General features: G+C 40.4%; 1 protein-coding gene across 3 annotated transcripts in view; it reads right to left on the reverse strand.

The window, feature by feature from the left end:
* The window catches only part of ttc3 (tetratricopeptide repeat domain 3), a 35,285-nt gene extending 13,660 nt beyond the window's left edge, over window positions 1–21,625 (reverse strand). For 2 of the 3 annotated variants that reach the window (XM_038976497.1, XM_038976481.1), the window contains exons 1-18: window positions 21,536–21,625; window positions 20,883–20,955; window positions 20,702–20,744; window positions 20,334–20,490; window positions 20,152–20,233; window positions 20,013–20,066; window positions 18,764–18,896; window positions 17,940–18,025; window positions 15,728–15,822; window positions 15,280–15,342; window positions 15,117–15,171; window positions 14,391–14,577; window positions 7,820–7,865; window positions 7,620–7,722; window positions 4,541–4,577; window positions 3,684–3,738; window positions 2,012–2,102; window positions 1,514–1,666 (exon numbers count right to left, since the gene is read on the reverse strand). In XM_038976497.1, coding sequence (XP_038832425.1) covers window positions 1,514–1,666; window positions 2,012–2,102; window positions 3,684–3,738; window positions 4,541–4,577; window positions 7,620–7,722; window positions 7,820–7,865; window positions 14,391–14,577; window positions 15,117–15,171; window positions 15,280–15,342; window positions 15,728–15,822; window positions 17,940–18,025; window positions 18,764–18,896; window positions 20,013–20,066; window positions 20,152–20,233; window positions 20,334–20,490; window positions 20,702–20,744; window positions 20,883–20,945 — 1,503 coding nt within the window. In that variant the 5' untranslated portion in view covers window positions 20,946–20,955; window positions 21,536–21,625. Of the gene's footprint in view, window positions 1–1,513; window positions 1,667–2,011; window positions 2,103–3,683; window positions 3,739–4,540; window positions 4,578–7,619; window positions 7,723–7,819; window positions 7,866–14,390; window positions 14,578–15,116; window positions 15,172–15,279; window positions 15,343–15,727; window positions 15,823–17,939; window positions 18,026–18,763; window positions 18,897–20,012; window positions 20,067–20,151; window positions 20,234–20,333; window positions 20,491–20,701; window positions 20,745–20,882; window positions 20,956–21,096; window positions 21,307–21,535 lie in introns of those variants that run through there. The other variant, XM_038976489.1, reaches the window with a different exon arrangement.
* Window positions 21,626–25,051: the final 3,426 nt, after the last annotated feature.

Below are 25,051 nucleotides of genomic sequence, written 5' to 3' on the forward strand. Positions count from 1 at the left end.
CATTCCTGTATTGCAGGAAATCACACAGAACGAGCAGGATGGCTGGTGGCATTGTCATGCTGGAGGGTCATGTCAGGATGAGCCTGCAGGAAGGGTACCATATGAGGGAGGAGGATGTCTTCCCTGTAACGCACAGCGTTGAGATTGAGTTTGTTATTGCAGACAGTCCGATGATGCTGTTACACACCACCCCAGACCATGACGGACCCTCCACCTCAATCCTGCTCCAGAGTACAGGCCTCGGTGTAACGCTCATTCCATCGATGATAAACGCGCATCCGGCCATCACCCCTTGTGAGCCAAAACCGCAACTCATTAGTGAAGAGCACTTTTTGCCAGTCCTGTCGGATCCGGTCTGGGCGGTGGGTTTGTGCCCATAGGCAACAACGTTGTCAATGTCTGGTGAGGACCTGCCTTTACAACAGGCCTACAAGCCCTCAGTCCAGCCTCTCTCAGCCTATTGCGGACAGTCTGAGCACTGATGGAGGGATTGTGCGTTCCTGGTGCAACTCAGGCAGCTGTTGCCATCTTGTACCTGTCCCGCAGGTGTGATGTTCGGATGTACCAATCCTGTGCAGGTGTTGTTACACATGGTCTGCCGCTGCGAGGACTATCAGCTGTCTGTCCTGTCTCCCTGTAGCGTTGTCTTAGGTGTCTCAGTACAGACATTGCAATTTATTGCCCTGACCACGTCTGTAGTCCTCATGCCTCCTTGCAGCATGCCTAAGGCACATTCACACAGATGAGCAGGGACACTGGGCATCTGTGTTTTTCAGTCAGTAGAAAGGCCTGTTTACTGTCCTAAGTTTTCATAACTGATTTTAATTGCCTACCGTCTGTAAGCTGTTAGTGTCTTAACGACCGTTCCACAGGTGCATGTTCAATTGTTTATGGTTCATTGAACAAGCATGGGAAACAGTGTTTAACCCCTTTCAATGAAGATCTGTGATCTGTGGATTTTTACGAATTCTTTTTGAAAGACAGGGTCCTGAAAAGGGGACATTTCTTTTTTTGCAAGAGTTTATAATGTTGATAACTTGGATGTTCATTATTTGCACCCATAGCTGTATGAATTTGAGAGTGGTTACATTTCTCCAGCCTCATCCCTCAGATCTTTAGCTAAACAGGGGAACCTCTTATGGTTTCAACGGCTGATTGATGCTTTAAAAAAAAAAAAAGGACAGCAGTGCATTTTGAACGCACAACCCCTCCACGTTTTCAACTAAACGCTCAGACCACCAACATTTGATTAATTGAACGCAATACGTTTTTTCATACTGAGCACAGCCCTTAAGATAATCTCATTTTGGGAACCTATTAAAACATTCAGTGAACATAAGGGCAGTTTAAAACTACCACTGACAAACATTGAATTTGATAGAAAGTTATTTCACAGGTTAGAAAAAACTGGATGAAGTGGAGTACAATTTGAGCTGAAGTTGCCCAACTCTAACACACCTCTGATAGTGTCACTGAGGGCTGATTGTGAGAGGAACACTGTTCTGTGCTGTACCTTTGGTGTGCTGGTCGCCAGGATGCTGAGGGCCTGGGAGAAGGCCTGCTCTGCGTTGCGGCATCGCTGGTCGGCCAGGGCCATGTGGGCGTCCTGCACAGCTGACATCAGTGCATCCCGCACACTAGGGTCTCTGGAGCTGCCGGATACCGCCTGAGTGGGAAGGGGTATCAGTGAATCACTAATAACACACAAGTTTTCGAAAAAAAACTTTCCGTGTGAGAACTACTTCAGGAGATCATGCATCATTCCTAGCTGACATGCTCTTTGTGGTAAAAACAATTATGGGATGAATGTATTAACTATGTTTCAGAGCCAGGGAGGTGGTGGGTTAAACTCGCAGGAGGAAGGCACGGAGGCCACAGTACATTTTGATAATGAGATGCATGCCATTAGTAATGTAAAGTTATGGCAAGAAATACAAGGAAGGAAAAGCATCCAGCGTTGTGAAAACCTGTTTGACTTGTAACATGAGGTCATTGACACATGACGGTCTACCTTTTCCTTTGACTGCTGGTTTCTGTTCTTCCCTTTTGTTTTCTCTGAAGCGCAGGGCTCCGGTTTGCTGCTATTTTTATCAGCCATTTCACTGAAAAGAAAAACGGATCACTTTTAGGTGTTGACAATGCTAACTTCTGAGTAGCCTACTGTAGTCAATTGCACAGTACAAAAACTTAACACTGGAGATATTCAGTTGAGGCAGACCAAAAACAGGAAATCACCCAAGTATGCAAGGGTGTGCACAGAGCTGTAGGCAGTTGGTGTGCCACATGATTCGACAAGCACTGTCAAGCATTAATCAAGTTAGCAAGAAAGTACATACCACACAACTTGCAAACAAAGGTGTGCCGTATGTGCTTTTCCTATACACAATTTTAAAAGAACAGATTCAGATTCTTGGTAGCGTTCAATAAAGCAGAAAATATCCATTGCTTCCGATAAAGCCTAAATTATTTTTCCACTGTTAGGGTGGACCAAAAATCTTAAAATTTGCCATCATACCGTTCATTAGTGTTGTCATGATACCAGAATTTTAGGTTTGGTATCACAATTCCAAGACAAAAAAAAAAGCATATTAGCCGTAGTCATAGAATGCACTTGACCCAGACAGATCCTTTGAGTTCAATATCATTAAAAGTTTTATTTTTCAACACATGCATTAATGAATCAGATTTGACTTATTTTTAACCAAACTACATAACATGAATCATTTGAATGGCGAATCTCAACTGATAAACTGGGGAAATTAAGTAGCCAAGGCCTATTCACAATACAGTTGAAAGCATATTAAATAGGTGTGCGCATGCATTGAGTTAGAGCTTGTTTTGTCTGATTTCATGGGCCTACAGATGAAAAACAATCTGCATCCCTTCCATTTGGGACTTATATTATACTGATCAACAACATTTACATGGAAGAAGCAATCTTTAATAAAAGTGTGCGCTCTCTTTAAGAACCATGTAATTATTCACACGGTCAGTTCGAGGTTTAAGCAAAGATAAGGTGGGGAGACATAAATCTGAAATAAGCTTTGAAAATCTGAAATAGTATGTGAACGATAATGCAAATTATCAAACAAGATACTGAATTTATGTTAGCTTCAGCTGTAAGGCAGCAAAGAAAGTTAGCCTACAAAGCTAGAAGCTACAGGTATCATCTTGCATTTTAAAGTGTTCTAGCATGTAATGGAAAATCTTTACCGGTAAGAGGCATTAGAAGACAAAAATGAATATTACCAATTGAACGACATCTATTGCAGGATAAAAATCAATGTTAGCGTTTACATAGCTGGCCATAAATGGTGTATTTTACTTTATAGGTTGGTTATGTAGGCTTCTTCTAACACATTGCTTTCAACTACATAATACGATTAAGCTATATCTTTACATTAAAAACATCTCAATCAGTAGATGACATGAAACATTTGACAGATGAACCGAAAGTAACAATCTAGTACTGAAAAATGAATGTTCTAGTATCGAAGTTAAGGTGCAACACCCTACTGTTCATTCGCATCAACTTTACCACACTAGTAATGCCCGTTTGGGGTCAATATACTGCTTTAAAAATCGTTCTTCCCCACTCAACAGCAGACCTGGTCTTTTGGTCTGGCATTGAGGTAAGCCTAATGTATTACAAACCCGGAAGCCAAATCGAACATAAAACTCACACTTTCATCTCTTTAGGAACCTTGGTATTATCCACCGAATGTGCTCTTCCTGCACCTTTCACCAAGGAGAAAAGGGTTAGCTTCTGAACACTCGGAGACGAAAACATGATGCTCCCAGTGAAAAAACAGCAACTTGGCAAAGAAAGTAGCAGCGTGTGTTCTTAAAGAGACAGCTCAAGGAAGTCAAAACATCAAACGGTTATGATAAGCAGCTGACTTTTGTTGAGTTTATTTAATCAAAAGCATCTCGTGGAAACAAAAAATCTGCATTGTATTTAACACAACTAAAAAAGCCAAACTATATTTGCTTCTATTTATACTGAACAAAAATAAACTCAACAATTTCAAACACTTTGCTGAGTTACAGTTCATATAAGGAAATCAGTCAACTGAAAGAAACTCATTAGGCACCTAATCTATGGATTTCACATGACTGGGCAGGGGAGCAGCCATGGGTAGGCTGAGCCCCACCAACTGGGGAGCCAGGCCTAGCCAATCAATGATTTCCCCCCACAAAATGGCAATATTACAGACAGAAGTACACCTCAGAACACCCACCCCCCCACTTTGTGCCCAGACACCTGTGTAATGATCATATTTAATCAGCTTCTTGATATGCCACACCTTTCAGGTGTATGGATTATCCTGACAAAGGATAAAATGCTCACTGACAGGCATTAAAACAAAATGAGCACAAATTGAGAAATAATAATTTGTGCATACAGAACATTTCTGGGATCTTTTTCAACTTATGAAACCAGCACATAACGTCGAGTTTATATTTGTTCAGTGCATATCAACCCAAACAGAAGACTTAATTTCTAGCAAAACAGAAATAGTAGCCAAAAACATCCTACCTGGTTGTGTCTGGCTTTCCACCTTGACTTCCAAGCCCTGTGTTCGGTGACATGAAAAACACCAGAAATAAACCATTAGGGATGATGAACACTGATTTTTTTTTTTTAAATGCAAGATGCAACAATTTCCGTTAGAGTTAGTTCATATATAATCTGCCAATTGAAGAAGAAAAAAATAATAATAAATAAAATCAGTAGACCCTAATATAATGGATTTCATTTGAATGGGAATACTGGTATGAGATCAGTGTCACAGATAGCTTAAAAAAGGTAAAGGCATGGATCAGGAAACCAGTCAGTATCTGGTAGCCACCATTTGCCTAATGCAGCACAACATCTTTTGCATAGAGTTGATCAGGCTGTAGATTTTGACCTGTGGAATGTTGTCCTACTCCTCTTCAATAGCTGTGCGAAAATGCTGGATATTGGCGGGAACTGGAACATGGCAATCCAGAGCATCCCAAACATGCTCAATGGGTGACCGTGCAATCGGAAAGTATTCAGACCTCTTTACAGTCACGTTACAGCCATATTCTAAAATGTATTAAATTAGAATTTCTCTACACACCCCCATAACAAAGCAAAAATAGGTTTAAAAATAAAATACTGTATTTACATAATTACTCAGACCCTTTGCTATGAGACACGAAATTGAGCTCAGGCGCATCATGTTTCCATTGATCATCCTTGGAGGTGTTTCTAAAACGTGATTAGAGTCCAGCTGTGGAAAATTCAATTGATTGGACATGATTTGGAAAGGCACACAGCTGTCTATATAAGGTCCCACAGTTGACAATGCATGTCAGAGTAAAAACCAAGCCATGAGGTCGAAGGAATTGTCTGTAGAGCTCCGAGACATGATTGTGTCGATAAACATATCTGGGAAAGGGTACAAAAAAATAAGTCTGCAGCATTGAAGGTCCCCAAGAACACAGTTGAGCAATCGGGGGAAGGGCCTTGGTCAGGGAGGTGACCAAGAACCCACCCAGATGATCAAGGAGAGCTCCTCTGTGGAGATGGAGAACCTTCCAGAAGGACAACCATCTCTGCACCACTCCACTAAAATCAGGCCTTTATGGTAGACTGGCCAGACGAGCCACTCCTCAGTAAAAACGCACGACAGCCCGCTTGGAGTTTGCCAACAGGCAACTAAAGGACTCTGACCATGAGTAACAAGATGCTCTGGACTGATGAAACCAAGATTGAACTCTTTGGCCTGAATGGCAAGCATCATATCTGGATGAAACCTGGCACCATCCGTAAGGTGAAGCATGGTGGTGGCAGCATTATGCTGTGGGATGTTTTTCAGTGGCAGCAACTGAGAGACTAGTCAGGACTGAGGGAACGATGAATGGAGCAAAGCACAGAGATCCTTGAATTCCTGAGCGCTCTGGAGTAGGTTCTCAGACCAGGGCGAAGGTTCACCTTCCAACAGGCCAACAACCCTAAGCACACAGCCGAGACAAGGGAGGAGTGGATTTCGAACAAGTCCCTGAAAGTCCTTGAGTGGCCCAGCCAGAGTCCAAACATCTCTGGAGAGACCTGAAAATAGCTGTACAGCGACGCTACCCATCCAACCGGAGAGCTTGAGAGGATCAGCAGAAAAGAACGGGAGAAACTCCCCAAATACAGGCGTGCCAAGCTTATAGAGTCATACCCAAGACTCGAGGCTGTAATCTCTGCTTCAAAGTACTGCGTAAAGGGTCTTAATACTATGTACATTTTATATTTCAGTTTATTTTTTATAAATTTGCAAAAACATCTAAAAACCTGATTTTGCTTTGTCATTATGGGGTATTGTGTGTATATTGAGGAAATATGTAACCTAACAAATTGTGGAAAAAGGTAAGGCATCTGAATACTTCCCAAATGCACTGCATGTCTGGTGGGTATGCAGGCCATGAAAGAACTGAGACATTTTCCACTTCCAGGAATTGTGTCCAGAGCTGTGCGACATGGAGCTGTGCATTATCATACAGAAACAATGGGCCTCAGGATTTCGTCACTGTCTCTCTACATTCAATTTGACATCGATAAAACACAATTGTGTTCATAGCTTATGCCTGCCAATACCATAACCCCACCATGGGGCACTCTTCACAACTTTGACATTAGGATACGGCTCACCCACACGACACCATCTGCCCGGTACAGTTGAAACTGGGATTCATCTGTGAAGAGCACACTTCTCTAGTGTGCCAGTTGGCATCGAAGGTGAGAATTTGCCCACTGAAGTCTTATGACGCGCATTACTGCAGTCAGGTCAAGACCCTGGTGAGGATGACGAGCACGCAGATAAGCTTCCCTGAGACGGTTTATAACCGTTTCTGGGTTTGCACAACCAAAGAATTTCTACAGTTTCATCAGCTGTCCGGGTGGCTGGTCTCAGGCCATGCTGCAGGTGACGCAGCCGGATGTAGAGGTCCTGGGCTGGCGTGGTTACACGTGGTCTGCGGTTGAGGCCATTATGACAAATTTCCTAAAACAATGACAGCTCTGGTGGACATTCCTGCAGTCAGCATACCAATTGTACTCTCCCTCAAAAGATTGAGACATCTGCGGCATTGTGTTGTGTGACAAAACTGCACATTTTAGAGTGGCCTTTTGTCCCGAGCACAAGGTACAGCTGTGTAATGACCATGCTGTTTAATCAACTTCTTATGGATGGATTATCTTGAAACCCTCACAGGGATTTAAACATTTGTGAACAAAATTTGAGAGAAATAAGGCGTATGGACATTTCTGGCCTCTTATTTCAACTTATGAAACCAACAGTTACACATGTTCTGTTTATATTTCTTCAGTGCATTTGGTCTGCATAACATGCCTAACAGTATTACTCACAAACTGGTCTTTAGAAACATTAATGTCCATGAGATGACGTCAACGTTATAGCTTATCCAGCAGCTCATTGATCAGTGCACAACACAAAGCAATCACCAGTTGCTGTAGTTGAAACTACTCATGGATTAAATCCTGTTTGTACTCTACAAGGACTGTTGTGGACAAAATGTGTCATCCTGAATGCAATTCATAGATTAGGGTACTGAAAGTTGAGGCTCAGGTCTGAGTAACTGACCTTGTTCTCAGGAGTAGTGTTTTTAGCGGAAGGCTCAACCTTACTGGTGGGTTTAGCAGTCTGTTGTGACTCTGTAGTGTCTGCTCTGGTGTTACTATCTGTCCTGTAGATAACAGTAAAACCAGGTTAACAACTTCAAAATGATCAACAAATGCATGATTGCCGTTGGTTCGTAAACACTTGTGTAATACTGTACATACCTTTTACTTGAAACTTTCTTAGCTGCAGTTTTATTTGATCTTCCAGCTAGAAATGAATAGTTAGTAAACATGAAAACAAACATCAAATCAAAGATAATACATACAGACAATGATCTAGCAAAACCAGACTACCTCCAACAAGCAATAAACTTAGGACAATTGACAAAAAACTGCTTTTGAGGAATAAGCAGGGATGCAAACTGGCGAGAGCCCAATACGGTGACACTTTGCGTTGCACTTAAACATGCAACAAAAAAAGAAATCCCTGCTAGGGGGAAACGCAGATTTTAACCTTTTCTCAATAGGAGATGCTGTTTTCACTTTGTAAAAATTTCGTTCCCAAATTAAACAGCCTCGTACTCAATTCTTGCTCGTACAATATGCATATTATTATTACTATTGGATAGAAAACACTCTAGTTTCTAAAACCGTTTGAATTATATCTGTGAGTAAAACAGAACTCAAGTTGGAGCAATTTTCCTGTGAGGAAGTGAGAAATCTGAAATCAGGCAGGCTGTTCTGAGGTCAGTTTATTAATTTGCATGTCTTCTATTGGTCGAGATGCACTGCGTACGCCTTCCCCTAGATGTCAGCAAATAGTGAGAATTGGAATGGAGTTGCTAGGCAGATCTGAGGCCATATAAAGGGTCTGAGAACGTGGGGTCCAGTCTTTTCAACATTCGCCATGACGCAAGACAGACCTCAGGATTGCGTTCTGGAAAGCTCCCGTTATAGGCCTTAAATATATCCGGCTGATTTTATTCGATATAGGTGTTAAAGACATCATAATGTAGTTATTTTAAACCGAGTTATATCAGTTTATATCAGTATATTGCGATTTTCGGATATTTCTTAGTGCTGCGTTATAGTGAGTTGGACACGTCTTCGCCACATGGCTAATGTTTACTGCTAATTCCAAAGTTGAAGGTGACAATCTACAACCGAGCAACGATTCCTCTGGACAAAGGACAACTTGCCCAAGATTCTGATGGGAGCTCATCAAAAAGTAAGAAGTATTTATGATGTTAATTCATTGTTCTGTTGAAAAATTTAAAACTACTGTTCTGCCATTAATTTCGGTGCGGTCTCGCTTTAACGCACGCTGTATGTCGTAGTAACGTTAATTTAAAAAATCTAACACAGCGGTTGCATTAAGAACTAATGTATCTTTCATTTGCTGTCCAACCTGTATTTTTTAGTCAAGTTTATGATTAGTTAATGTTTAGATTAGGTGCCTCTCCCAAGATTTCTCCCGACATTTTGTTGGCAGCTTGGCTACTATTCTCATTGTATAACCACGATTTGTGCCGCTAAATATGCACATTTTCGAACAAACTCTATATGTATTGTGTAATATGATGTTATAGGACTGTCATCTGAAGAAGTTTGAGAAGGTTAGTGAAAAAATCAATATCTTCTGCTGGTTTATTCGTTATCGCTATTGTTGGCTTGAATCAATGCTGTTGTGTGGTTGGCTATTGTAGTAAGCTAATATAATGCTATACTGTGTTTTCGCTGTAAAACACTTAAAAAATCTGAAATATTGTCTGGATTCACAAGATCTTTGTCTTTCATTTGCTGTACGCTGTGTATTTTTCATAAATGTTTTATGATGAGTATTTAGGTAATTCACGTTGGTCTCTGTAGTTATTCTAGTTGCTTTGGTGAGAGTTATGATGGTGGCTGCAATGTAAAACTATGATTTATACCTGAAATATGCAAATTTTTCTAACAAAACATATGCTATACAATAAATATGTTATCAGACTGTCATCTGATGAAGTTGTTTCTTGGTTAGTGACTATTTATATCTTTATTTGGTCGAAATTGTGATAGCTACCTATGTAGGAAAACAATGGTGGGGGAAAAAAAGTTGTGTCTTTTGCTATCGTGGTTAGCTAATAGAAATACATAGTGTCTTCCCTGTAAAACATTTTAAAAATCAGAAATGATGGCTGGATTCACAAGATGTGTATCTTTCATCTGGTGTCTTGGACTTGTGATTTAATGATATTTAGATGCTAGTATTTACTTGTGACGCTATGCTAGGCTATGCTAGTCAGCTTTTTTACTGATGGGGGTGCTCCTGGATCCGGGATTGTGACCAAGTAGAAGTTAACTAATTTAAACATATGCTCTACATGATCAGTCTAAAATAAAGTGGTTAATATAAACCTAACTCACAGCTAAAAAAAAGTAGTAAGGAAAGCAATGTGTTGAGGCACTGATCTGGGGAAGGGTACCAAAACATTTCACAGCATTGAAGGTCCAAGAACACAGCGGCCTCCATTATTAAACTTCTGGCTGCAAGCCCGAGGCCGGCCACAATATGACAACAGCCACTTCAAGTGCAGGGCGCGAAATTCAAAATATATTTTTTAGAAATATTTAACTTTCACACATTAACAAGTCCAATACAGCAAATGAAAGGTACACATCTTGTGAATCCAGCCAACATGTCCGATTTTTTAAATGTTTTACAGCGAAAACAGCACGTATATTTATGTTAGCTCACCACCAAATTCAAAAAAGGACAGACATTTTTCACAGCACAGGTAGCATGCACAAAGCCAACCTAACTAACCAAGAACCAACCAAACTAACCAACAAACAACTTCATCAGATGACAGTCATAACATGTTATTCAATAAATCTATGTTTTGTTCGAAAAATGTGCATATTTCAGGTATAAATCATAGTTTACATTACAGCTACAATCAGAAATTGCACCGAAAGCAGCCAGAATAATTACAGACACCAACGTCAAATACCTAAATACTCGTCATAAAACATTTCTGAAAAATACATAGTGTACAGCAAATGAAAGACAGGCATCTTGTGATTCCAGCCAATATTTCCGATTTCTTAAGTGTTTTACAGCGAAAACACAATATAGCGTTATATTAGCTTACCACAATAGCCAGAAACACAAGCCATTCCCCAGTAGCAAAAGTTAGCGATCGTAACAAACCAGCAAAAGATATATAATTTTTGACTAACCTTGATAAGCTTCATCAGATGACAGTCCTATAACATCAGGTTATACATACACTTATGTTTTGTTCGAAAATGTGCATATTTAGAGCTGAAATCAGTGGTTATACATTGTGCTAACGTAGCATCTTTTTCCCACAACGTCCGGATATTTTTCTGACACACATTCTGACCAAATAACTATTCATAAACATAACTAAAAAATACATGTTGTATAGGAAATGATAGATACACTAGTTCGTAATGCAATCGCCGTGTTAGAATTCTAAAAATAACTTCATTACGACATCCAGCTTAGGTATAGCGAGAGAGTACCCAAAAGCTGGGCGCAAACGACTAGCACAACATGTTCGACAGATATATGAAATAGCATCATAAAATGGGTCCTACTTTTGCTGATCTTTCATCAGAATGTTGTACAAGGGGTCCTTTGTCGGGAACAATCGTTGTTTGGATTTAGAACGGCCTTTTTCCCTCTCGATTTAGCAAGCACACTTGCCAAGTGGCGCGAATCTCTCCATCGTCAAGTCAGAGAACGGAACACGGCAAAACTCCCGAAAAAATTTCAATAATCTGATTAAACTATATTGAAAAAACATACTTTACGATGATATGGTCACATGTATCAAATAAAATCAAAGCCGGAGATATTAGTCGTCCATAACGACAGCTTATCAGAAGGCAAATCCAGGTCCCTTGACGCGCTCTCCAGAAAACAGGAAACTGGTGACACGTCATTGGTGACACGTCAAAGAGCATTTATTCGAGCCAAGATCAAGTTACACACTCCATTTCTTCTCTCACTGCTTGTCGACATCTAGTGGAAGACGTATGAAGTGCATCTAAACGAATAAATATCAAGGACTTTAATAGGCAGGCCCTAGAAGAGAGCATCGATTTCAGATTTTCCACTTCCTGTCAGGAAGTTTGCTGCAAAAGGAGTTCTGTTTTACTCACAGATATAATTCAAATGGTTTTAGAAACTAGAGTGTTTTCTATCCAATAGTAATAATAATATGCATATTGTACGAGCAAGAATTGAGTACGAGGCCGTTTGAAATGGGCACCTTTTATCCGGCTACTCAATACTGCCCCTGCAGCCCAATTAGGTTAACAACATTCTTAAGATTGATTCAATACATCGTTTGACATGTTTCTACTGACTTATGGAACTTTTGGACATTTCGTTGCGTTATAGTGGACGCGCTTTGTGACTTTGGAATTGTTTACCAAACGCGCTAACCAAAGTAGCTAATTGGACATAAATAACGGACATTATTGAACAAATCAAGCATTTATTGTGGACCTGGGATTCCTGGGAATGCATTCTGATGAATATCAAAGGTAAGGAAACATTTATCATGTATTTTCTGCTTTCTGTTGAGTCCAACATGGCGGCTAATTTTACTAATGTTCTGAGCGCCGTCTCAGATTATTGCATGGTTTACTTTTTCCGTAAAGTTTTTGAAATCTGACACAGCGGTTGCATTAAGGAGAGGTATATCTATAATTCCATGTGTATAACTTGTATTACCATCTACATTTATGATGAGTATTTCTGTTGAAACGATGTGGCTATACACTATCACTGGATGTTTTTGGAACTAGTGAATATAACGCGCCAATGTAAACTCAGATTTTTTGTTATAAATATGAACTTTATCAAACAAAACATGCATGTATTGTGTAACATGAAGTCCTATGAGTGTCATCTGATGAAGAGCAAAGGTTAGTGATTAATTTTAGATATATTTGTGCTTTTTCTGACTGCTATCTTTCGCTGGAAAAATGGCTGTGCTTATTGTGGTTTGATGGTGACCTAACAATCGTTTGTAGTGCTTTCGCTGAAAAGCATATTTGAAATCGGACACTTGGTGGGATTAACAATGCCTTTAAAATGGTATAAGACATGTATGTCTGTGGAATTTTAATTATGAGATTTCTGCTTTTTGAATTTGGCGCCCTGCACTTTATCTGGCTGCTGTCATATCGATCCCGGTAGCGGGATTGCAGCCATATTAAGTTAATGGTGGTCGGATCCATTTATGTGATGCTAGCCACAATAAGGATTAGCCACAATAGTGGACTTTGCGGTTAGCCTTCATTAAAAGTATGGCATAATTCTAGTTGTATTAATTTGCACCACTGTCAATGACATACTTTTATTTTGGAGGCAAACCGCAAATTCGACTATTGTGCCTAATCCTTATTGTGGCCAGTTTAACACATAACCCGGTCCGATCGAGCCTCACTAGCCAGATTAAGCTAGCTGGCTGCTTATAACGTTAGCTTTGGGGAACAAGGTTAAGTAGCTAGCCAGCTACTCAATTTCATGAACTGAAGTTAAATTTCAATAGAAGAACAATACTTACAAGGATTCCTAAATCATTGCTAAGAATAATGAAAATGACTGCAGGTTCTACTGATCATTGTTTTCAGGCTGTTGTATTGGTGCAACCTAGGTACCAACCTAAAGCTAGCTACCCCAGAAGTTGCGGGCGAACAAATGATGCGTTATTACCAACACAGTATTGTAAACATCGTTCATGGCCGGTGTTAGCTGACTTTTGTACAGCTTTGACTGTGCTACTGTATCTTTTTTGACACGCAAAGAACTAACGGCATTCCATAGTATGCATGTCGTGAAGCTATTACTGTGCAACTCTGGTAGGGCAACATCAGAAAAATAGTGCACTTGTTAGTGTTAACCGGTGCTCGACCAGTCGGCGAAAGCCATCAACACCCAGGACAGAACGGTTGATTGTCAAGGGCAATGATTTCTATTATCTTGCCTATAATGGATTTCACCATCGAGTTGTCTCACTGAAATTGTTACTCTTTCAAATGACTGCTTGACCAACACAGCAGACATTGTGGGCTAGTTTAGATGCTGTGTTGCACATATAGCGCAAAATTTTACATGGCGTCGTTATGTCATGTACCTTCGTTATATAGGTATGCACGTCGGGCATTACACTAGACATCGGCCGATACCGATGTTGGCATTTTTAGATATCGTCCGATTCTGATATGTTAACCGATATAGCGGAGAATCCCTAGTCTGAATACATATGTTTTTTAATACATTTGCAAACATTCCTAAAAACCTGATTTTTCTTTATCATTATGGGGTATTGTGTTAAGATTGAGGGAAAACAATTTAATCCATTTTAGAATAAGGCTGTAACATAACAAAATCTGGGAAAAAGTCAAGGTGTCTGAATACTTTCCGAACCCACTGTAAACAAAGATGTTTCTTTTCCATATCTTCCCCCAACTTCATATGGAGGTACCCTCTGGGTAGAGTTACGATTAGCCACCCCCACTTCCTGCTATTGCATATGCAAAAAATCTATGGTGGTGCATCTCATGAAGAATGATTTGCAAATGGGACAAGCTCTTGTTGGGAGGGCTTTTAACACCTAGTAAATCGCTAGGAGTTTACAAGGCGCCAAATTAATCTTGGTAACCACAAGCCAAGTCTTACAATCATCCCCAAATTAATCCTAGTAATGATGTTTTCCTACATGATCAGTTGGTTTAAATACGATGTTCTGTGGGCAAATTTCCCCGTTACCTTTACGTTCCTCTGCCCGGTGGCACTTGCTCTCCTCCATCTCTATGTTCAACTTGGCATGTTGCTGCAGCAGGTCCTTCATGCCCTCTGGGTCAGCCTTGCACAGGGTCTGGCCCCACTCGTTGGCCTCTATCGCCTGCTTGTGTTCCCCCAGTAGGAACAGCGCCTCACAGTACCGGTAGTGACCCTGCCATACACAGACCACAGAGGAAGGGAAGATACCATCATTCACAGCATACAGACATTTTAGGAATGACAGTACTTTGGGCGTTAACATTCCAATCACACAACCTATCCTTTCTGTAGAATGTTGAGCATTTCATGCCTCACACTGAAAAAAAACATGTTGATTTCAGATCAATAGAACTAGCTTGCTGGTCAGCCAGAACAAAGAGCTGACTAAAATGTATTCATTTCACCACCATCAGTGCGTTTGATCTTGAGATATTTTTGATAAATCTTGCTTAAAGGGATAGTTCAGGATTTTGGCATCAAAGCCCTTTATCTACTTCCCCAGGGTCAGATGAACTTGTGGATATCATTTGTCTTTGCATTTGACGTTCCCAACTAGCTTTAGCAGAATTCCTAACTAGCATTAGCACAATGACTGGAATGGTATCCACAAGTTCATCTGACCCTGGGGAACGACATAAATCCCGAAATATCCCTTTAAGCCGAGGGCAATCGCAATGGAAATTCAGATGTGGCTGTGGTAGAATTGCTTACCTTTGCCCACTCTGGTTGTATTAAAGTGGCTCGTTTTCCATCCCCAACAGCTTTTCTGTAACAACAAATGATGCCTTGATCATTAAACATGTTTAATGGGTCTGTGTAAGTGTCCTACACAAACAGGTTTGTTGATCATATGTTTATAGTTTGAAGGACTTACAAATATTTTTCACAACGGATATAACAAAGTGCTCGGTTCCCATAGATAATGTGGTTTTCAGGGCTGAAAAATAGATAGGATTATGTTATCAAACAAGAATTCCTTGACATACAAAAAAATATATTATTTATGAGTAGTTAAGTACACCATTCTGGTCCATTTTGACAGACCAAATGGGAAAGTGAGTCGTGATAGAGTTGGTCAAAGTAGCATTTACACTTCAGAGACATTTATGGTGCCATAAATGAACATGTTCAGCAGGGTGTTAGTCACTTGAATAAAACATGTAATCAAAAGGTACCGTGACAATAACACATTGGGAAGCGGTAATGCACAGATAATCAGAGTACATGGGAAACAGCCTGACTTGATGCAATCACAGGCGTATGTTATATTGTCCTCCAACATTCCAATAGTACGTAAATCCGATGTTAAAACCACCACTTACTGATATTTGATGGCTTTTGAGTAACACTTGACTGCTGCATCATATTTCTTTTTCTGAAACTGATCATTTCCTCTAGTCTTCATCTCTTCACTTCTCTGAGGAAAGGAAGGGGAAAAAATTTACAAAATCCTAATAGAAAACACATGTCAGAATTAATTAACTTTTTAGGGATAGGGGGCAGCATTTTCACTTTGGATGAATAGCGTGCCCAAAGTGAACTGCCTCCTACTCTGTCCCAGATGCTAATATATGCGTAGTATTATTACTATTGGATAGAAAACACTCTGAAGTTTCTAAAACTGTTTGAATGATGTCTGAGTATAACAGAACTCATAAGGCAGGCAAAAAAAAAAAAAAACAGGAAGTGAGAATTCTGAGGCTGGTCGATTTGCAACTCATCGCCTATTGAAATCCCCGTGGGATATGGATCTGTTTGCACTTCCTATGCCTTCCACTAGATGTCAACAGTCTGTAGAACGTTGAATGAAGCTTCTACTGTGATGTTGAGCCGGATGGGGGCTGTTTGAGTCATTGGTCTGGCAGAGAGCCAGGTCCTGGTCACACGCATTCCAAATGATATCGACTTGCGTTCCATTATTTCTACAGACACAAAGGAATTCTCCGGTTGGAACGTTATTGAATATTTAGTTAGAATTAAATAACTAAACTAACTAAATAACTATGTAAAACATGTATCTTTCATCAAAGTTTATGATGAGTTTGTTATTTGATGTGGTTCTCTGCAATTTCTCCGGATATTTTGGAGGCATTTCTGAACATGGCGCCAATATAAACTGAGATTTTTGGATATAAATATGCACATTATCGAACAAAACATACATGTATTGTGTAACATGATGTCCTATGAGTGTCATCTGATGAAGATCAAAGGTTAGTGAATAATTTTATCTCCATTTCTGCTTTTTGTGACTCATCTTTGGCTGTGAAAATGGCTGTGTTTTTTGGACTTGGCAGTGATCTAACATAATCATGTTGTGTTTTCGCTGTAAAGCATTTTTTATTTTTAAATCGGACACGATGGGTAGATTAACAAGATGTTTATCTTTCATTTGCTGTATTGGACTTGTTAATGTGTGAAAGTTACATATTTCTAAAAAATATTAGTGAATTTCCCACACTACCTTTTCAGCGGAATGTTGTGGAGGGGTTCCGCTAGCGGAACGTGGGTCCTAGAAAGGTTATCTAACCTATCGATCAACTTAGTTAATTAAAAAAAACATTATCTGCTATACATCTGAAACATTATCAGGGGTTGGAACCGGTTTAGGGAATAGAACAGAAAACTGGAAAATAACATTGAAGGAACAGAAAGAAAGTGATAAATAATGGTCCGGAAAATAACCGTTATTTTAGGAGCATGGGAACCGGTTAATAAATAACCGTTATTTTAGGAGCATGGGAACCGGTTAATAAAGTGATTTTATGTTCTAGGAATCTTTTTAGTCCCACAAAACTTAAGTGCCTATGCAAAGCCCACTGTTCCCCAGAAAACTTTCTCTAGTATCTACCTGTAATATGAAAACCGTTGCATGTTTAGGCTACCTGCCCCTCCCAAAGAATAGACTACTGTCTTGATGTTACAAGCTTGATTCAGAACATAGGTATTTTTAATTAGCTACAGAAGATTAGCTTAACTTTGTCAATGCTAGTTAAGAATACTTTAGGCCTAGTTATCACATTGGATTTATTAACTACAAAATGTAAGATGCATTTTAAATTCTGGTGCCGCTCTGCACACACACAAGATTGTTAGCTAGTTAACGCAAAAGGAAATGCAAAGTTCCACCACAGAAGCCACTCCTCCTAGGTATAATTATGTGGACCTAATTCAGATAATGCATGTCGTAAGACGCCCAGTGCTTCAAGCCTCCTCAACCCTCTTTCTACCCACCTGCAAAATGTGTCAAATTTTACACCATAGGCTACACTTGTCTGTCCATCAAATGTAAACTAGTTTGCCTGCTCTATCCACATTGATTGGGTAATTTAATTAGCTAAATAAAAAGGTATTTTACAGGTAAAACAATAAAGAGTACTTTTTGGTTCGAACTGGTTCAGAACTTTGTTTTGCTGATCGGAACGAAATGATTGTAATACATTTACTTTCCAAATCATCACCATTTTTACATAAAGTAAGGCGAGGGCATTGAGTCCTTCAAGGATGACAACATTATAAATTACAGGTGCTTACCTCAATAGACCATTGGCCGGGGTCCTGTGCAAGCTCTCGCATCATTTTTTTCCTGTCGACTCCCATGGCCTGTGTATAGTGGGCATCTGATGAGAGAAGGTCATGTTTGTATTGGGACCCATTCACTGCTAACCAAGTTGCCAGAGTAGGATAAACAATGTCATATTTAATTGCACCGTGGTATTCTAGCCTATAGCCCAGTAATATTCAAAGTCGGCATCACACGGGAATTGCAGGGGGTGGGGTGGTCACCAAATAAAATACAAATTGTATTGGGGGGGGACAAAACAGTTAAGACTAGAGATCAAAGCAAACTTCGCCACATGCGCCGAATACAAGTGTAGAGTAAGGTCTACACTTGTTGTATTCGGCGCATGTGACAAATAAAGTTTAAATATGGGGGGGGGGGGGGGGGGGGGACACAACAGTTTAGAGGTTGTATAGGAAAATATGCAAATGTTTCCCGAAATAATCTTTAAGGCATTTATTGGTTCTTAATTTTGATTAATTATATGTAATGAATGTAATATAAAAAATACAAAAAAAGCGATTCACAAATTTTAAGGTTGTGTCATTAGGTTTGGGCGGTCTCCAGAAATGCTGGCTTAAACAAAGCCCCCGCTGATAAAGTTTGGCTATCACCGCCTATCTACCATGTTTCACCTTTCAGCCTCCACAAGCTACCTACCACTAAGCCCTAAACAGTAGGTTAAGAGCTAGTGTGAGAAGGCTGTAAAAACACATCGGTATGAGGCTTACAGACAGTATATCAGACCACCATATTAACACCAATGGAGGACACGCTGCCCGAAAGTGGTTCTTACACTCAGTGAAGATGCGCTGCAGGGCAGCAAAGCAGTTCCCTCTGGGGCCCAGCTCCTGAACCCGCAGCTTGATGCGGGGCTCTCCTGTCCGCTCCAGCCAGCGTATCGCGTCGTCTAGGACCTCCGGCACATGCTGGCCACAGAGAGGTACCAGTCAACAAAACACCTCTAGCCTTCACCATCATAACAACTTATATAGCACTGATTATTGCAGAAAATTCTCTAAGCAAAAAAATAGAGATGGTACAGATGAGAGATTAATCTGAAGCCAAAATGGGGATGTTTAAAGGGTGGGGGTTGAGGCAGTTTGTATTGGAAAGGCAGTGTAGCTTCAGCATAGGGGGGCATCGATGGTACAGCCAGAGAGAAAGTCTGACAAACAGGCCCGGATCACTTCAGTGTACCACATCCGCTTCTCCGACAGTCAGTTCCTCCATAGGTACTGGTCCTCAATTGCCAAACATGTAGCACCCACCTGGGTGATGCCACAGCTGCTGAAAAGCACATGAATAGCCACCACAACTTGGCTGTGGTTAAGAACAGTTCCTGAGCCTCTTCTCCCATCTCTGGACAGCATGCAGTACTTACTGTAATTCCTCCCGACAGATGAAACAAAGCCAGGGCTACATTATTTGAATCCAAACAGCCATCTAGCTTGCTAACAATGAGCCAATTTTTTATATATATATATATATATATATATACACCCTTTACCCCAATTCTGCAGTGAGTCAAGACCAAAAATGTAAATGATAATTATGTACAATATTTACAGAGCTCTCTGCCTAGGCAACTCCACGGCAACCATAAGACAATACACCAATCGGCGGGAAGTTCATGCGCACTGGGTTGCTAGATATTCCATGTGACAAATTAGGTCGAGCTGGTCTTATAATGTAATCAATAATTCAAATTTAAGAGCACCGAACAGGACGTTTCGGTGTCCTTCGCTTGGCTATGTACCAGCAGTGCGTAAATAAATTGTTAAGTTGTTAAAACAATGATTATTGGCACCCCACTCTTTGGCTACCTCACAAACAGTAAGTAGAAATTTGCCCCATTTTCTAGGCATTAAGAGAACATTCTTGTATTCTTATGAATAATTACTGTGCTGAGTGGATAGTCAGATGGTTTCTTTTTTCTAATATGGAACTATGTTGCTCTATTTGGTAAGATATGAGCAAGAGAAAGCAGTGATGATGCAGCATATTTGCATCTTCAGTGCACCATAGGCATGCATTACACTTACCAAGTTAAATTTATTGCTTATCCAGATCATATGCCTTGTTTGATCTTCTAATAACTGGAAGAGAAAACAAGTAACATGAGCCTTCAGGTTCAACACTGCAATTCCTGTATGGTTCCATTTATTGTAACAAGGAACTTACACATCCTTTTTCCATCGCCCTGAGGATAGCTTCTAATATTTCTATCTTGTGCAGTCTCTTCAGACTCAAGTCATTGCTGACACTAGAGAAAGTGAAAAGAAAAAAACATGTACATTAACACTACTAAGGAATGACAAATGTGAGACAGGGGAGTTAATTCATTTGCAAGTCATTTTTCTTACTTTGAGTCTAGGAAGCCCACTTGCACAGCCCAGCGTGTGGTGTTGTGATTCTCTTGACGCAGCAGAATGTGGTACCAAAAGGCATACAATTTCATTAACTGGGCCGCCTTCTTTTTCAAAATGACAGGGATTTTATTCCATCGATCATATATAACATCTGCAACATTAAACACAGTGTGATACAAGTGAAAATGTATGTTATTTTTTCCATGTAATCTTCAACCTCCACCTTGAATAGATATGTTTGTATTCTCTGATGGAGGATCTGGGTCACACCTGTCCACTCCCAATACCCATTTCCAACCACAATTAGTGTGAGTCAGTGCTAGCTATTTGTGTAAGGAACTAGCTAGTGTTCTTCTACTTACCTGGAGGTTGCAGGGCTACAAAGGGACTGTCTTTGTCATAGATCTGAGGAAGAACATGAGGTTAATAATGACGTACTGCCACATTTATTACATTAGTCCATTTTCAAATGGATCTAGTTAACTCACCGGTCCTAACTTAATTCACTATTTAAAATTACAGTCAACCATCCTTGTTACTCACAAGTTTCGCCCCGTGTCTGATGTCGCAGTCCAAAAACTCTGGACCGGAGTCTGAATCTGACATTTTGGGAAGTCTGAAACAACAAGAACCATGATAATTTAGCCCAGTGACAATACACAATAACATAGCTAACTGCGTTGTCAACAAACTAGCCAACTTAACATTTAGTTAACTAGCCATTATTACTCAACGAACGTGTACCAAGGTAACGTACCACACGTGAATATACGGCTAATGCGGCCTAACTAGCTAGCTATGTTTGGAGATGGCTAACGACGTTAGTAACGTTACTTAACTAAACCAAAATGATAGCTAACGTTAGTTCCGCGGACAAATAACTTAGCTAACTAAGTTAACGTTTGCTAACTAACGTTACAACTAAGTTGTGTTTCCTAACAATATCCATCTAATAGTCATTGTCTGGTTAGCTAACTGCAGATGGGGGAAGGGAACATCTGTCTGACTGCCAGAAGCCTCGAACTCACCTTGAAAGTTAGCTAACGTTAAGCAATCGTTTGGCTAGCTAGCAACTTGGCGTGGTTTTTAATGGCTTTGCCGTGTAAAAAACAAACATTTAGAAATCTGGACACCGCGAACATGAAATACTGTTACACACGTTACAAAAAAATGAGGGACAGTACACACGGACCTACCTTTGTTGTTCACTCGTCTTTTATGGCAACATGCTCAGTTTACCACAGAGCAGACGTTGCTGATCATACGGCTACATTTCAAAATAAAAGTCCGGTATATGTTTATTTTACTTGAACGTTACAGGACGTTTTTCTGATTTAAAATCACAATAGTTCAAAGTGACTTGAACATACATGTACTGAAAAAACTAACAATATATTATTGAAATCAATTAACAAAGATCGTTTTACTGTCTCATTTTTTTAAGCTAGTACACCAGTTAAAATCCTCTTAAGGAGCAGAACCTTTTTTTAAATTTTTGCCTAAAATTAAATACCCAAATCTAACTGCCTGTAGCTCAGGACCTGAAGCAAGGATATGCATATTCTTGATACCATTTGAAAGGAAACACATTGACGTTTGTGCAAATGTGAAATTAATGTAGGAGAATATAACACATTAGATCTGGTAAAAGATAATACTAAGAAAAAAACATGCGTTATTTTTTTTGTACCATCATCTTTGAAATGCAAGAGAAAGGCCATAATGTATTATTCCAGCCCAGGCACAATTTAGATGTTGGCCACTAGGTGTCATCAGTGTATGTGCAAAGTTTTAGACTGGTCCAATGAACCATTGCATATCTGTTCAAAATGCTGTTCAAAATATAGACTTACATTAGAAGTGCCCATCCAAGAAGGCTCAAGGTCATTGGACACAGATAAAATGACATCAAATCACATTATATCTACCTTAGCTTTGATTGGACTGATCATGTCATATCATACTTTCAAAATCTTAGCTAGCAAGCTAGACAAGCAGTCATCATCATGCATCAAGTCGGCAATCTACTGGCAAATCCTTTTCAATCCTTGTCATATAAAGATAAATTATAGATAGAACGTATCGGTGCCACCGGCCATTGAACATAAACATTACACAACAAGTTGGAAATCGCAAATTCAACAAAGAGTGCAAAGGAGCCACTGCATCCCGGGTTTGATACCAGGCTGTGTCACAGCCGGTCGTGACGGGGAGACGCATGGTACGGCGCACAATTGGCCCAGCGTTGTCCGGGTTAGGGGAGGGTTTGGCCCGCTGGGATGTCCTTGTCTCATCACGCTCTAGCAACTTCTTGTGAAGGACTGGTCGGTCGACTTCAGTCGTCAGTTTGACAGTGTTTCCTCCGACACATTGGTACAGCTGGATTCCGGGTTAAGCGAGCAGTGTGTCAAGAAGCAGTGTGGCAGCTTGGTTCTTGACCTTCGCTGAGTCCATAGAGCAGGGGTGTCAAACTCATTCCACGGAGGGCCTAGTGTCTGCAGGTTTTTGGTTTTTCCTTTCAATAAAGCCCTAGACAACCAGGTGTGGGGAGTTCCTAACTAATTAGTGATGTTAATTCATCAATCAAGTACAAGGGAGGAGCGAAAACCCGCAGACACTCGGCCCCCCGTGGAATGAGTTTGACACCTGTGCCATAGAGGAATTGCAGCGATGAGACAAGATCGTAACTACCAATTGCATATCACGAAAAAGGGAGTAACGCCATGGGCCAGAAACATTTGAATACATTGGCCATGCTGTCAGTCCAGCATGACTTCTGCCGCATTCAAAAGAACTGGAAACTCGGATCTGGGAAATCTCAGACTTCAGTGAGTTCAATACAACTGGGAACTCGGATAAAACTAGCTCCAACTGGGAAAATACGTCAAATAATTTTGAACGGTGATCCAACTCTGAATTCCAGACGGGATTTCGGGCCTCTTTCTAGAGCCCACAAGTAGGCCCGCCTCACCACCTTCCTGTTCAAGTGAGCACAGCACAAAAAGGTGAGTCCAAAAATGTCTTGTATGCTGCTGCATAAATTATGTAATATGCCTGCGAGATATGTATATAATAATTTGCTTAGCCTACTGTTCTGACTTTGAGGTGCACATTTAGCCTATAGCCTGTTTTAGAGAAATGTAAATCTTTGAATATTGTATGAGTTTTCATTGTCTGCTTATATGCCCCCTTTATTTATCCTGCGGTTCTGACTTGGTGTACAGGGAGAATATTGTAAGAACAACCCATGTTCTGAAGTCTGTCGCCATACATTTCAAAAGTGCTGAACAAAAAGTTGTATTGACTACATCCATCCTAGCTCGCTCATTAATGTCTTGATCGGAATTACCGATTTCCTCCTATCTGCTCGTCGTCCCCTTATGCCATAGTTTGTACATCTCAATTGTCAGTAGAAAGCACATTTGTGTGCCATATGTACATCTCAATTATCAGTAGAAACCACATTTGTTTAAGCAAGTCAGCCATATCAGCTATGTTTTTTTAAAGACAGTAAATGAGGCTGAATGAACTGTTTTGCTGCCAGACAAGGATCTGCTGATAGCCAGGTGTAGCAGTGGTAAGGTATTGGGACTCTGCTGTTGGGAAAGGCCTTAACCGTTTGTCGTCACCGTTTATAGTGCAATTAATGAATTGTTTAGTGTTGTGTAGTGGCTTGCTGGCATGCATCAACAAAAAATGTGGGGATTTACCTGCTAAAATCGCTACTGCTCTCTCTAATTCCCCTCTATCTCTTTTTTTCTCTCTATGTCTCTCCTCCCGGAGGACCTGAGCCCGACCATGCCTGAGGGCTGCCTGGCCTGACAACTCCTGAATGTCTCTGTTACCAATCCACCCGGTTGTACGGCGGATCCAGTTCTGCTGTTCTGCCTGCAGCTGTGGACCCCTGACCTGATTCACCAGCATGCTACCTTGTTCCAGACTTGCTGTTTCGACCCCTTCTCTCTTGCACTGTTGGTGGTAGGTGCACCCGATTCAGTTGCCCTGCACGCCGGGTAGGCGACGTGTTTCCATTTTGAACCATTTCATATGTCTTAAGGTACAAACTCTGCCTTCCCAGGTGGAGCAAATCAAGTGCACCATAGGCCTACCACTCGCCAATCATATGGCTCAGATTACCGTGTATGCAGTAACGTAGCAGGTGTAAAAGAAAACTACAGAAAAGTTGATACTATGATATTTCTAAACTTTTTAAACCAGGACTAGAGAGAGACTGTTAACAAATACAGCATTGAGCTGCTGTTTTTATGAGTGAGTTCATGTTTGTCTTTACTCAGCACTGTCAATACAGCTGCAATGAATGAGTGGGAAAGTGTATCGATAGGCTAGCGTTGTTATTATTACCAGCTTGGGTCTTTTTTAATATTGAGGAATATTTAAATTTCTCTGGTCATATGAGTAACAACATGAATATGTGAATGAGGGAGAAATAATGAAGTGTGAATCGAGTTCCGCCATCAGCTGGAAGACAGTGTCCCTTTTTGGTCAGGGTCAGCGGAGGAAAGGGAGGGACGTTGAGAGGCGGACCCTCCGTCTACTGCCCTCTCCCTCTAATGAGACTGGCCATCAGATCAGCCCATTAAAAAAACAACGCAAATTATTTCAATTTATACTCATTCAGCTGAGCCTCATAAGTAAAACAACAACTATTACTGTTGTCATCATAAAGCCTACCTCAAATGTTGAAATATAAT

Source organism: Salvelinus namaycush, chromosome 3 (genome assembly GCF_016432855.1).
Source record: "Salvelinus namaycush isolate Seneca chromosome 3, SaNama_1.0, whole genome shotgun sequence".
Lineage (NCBI taxonomy): Eukaryota > Metazoa > Chordata > Actinopteri > Salmoniformes > Salmonidae > Salvelinus > Salvelinus namaycush.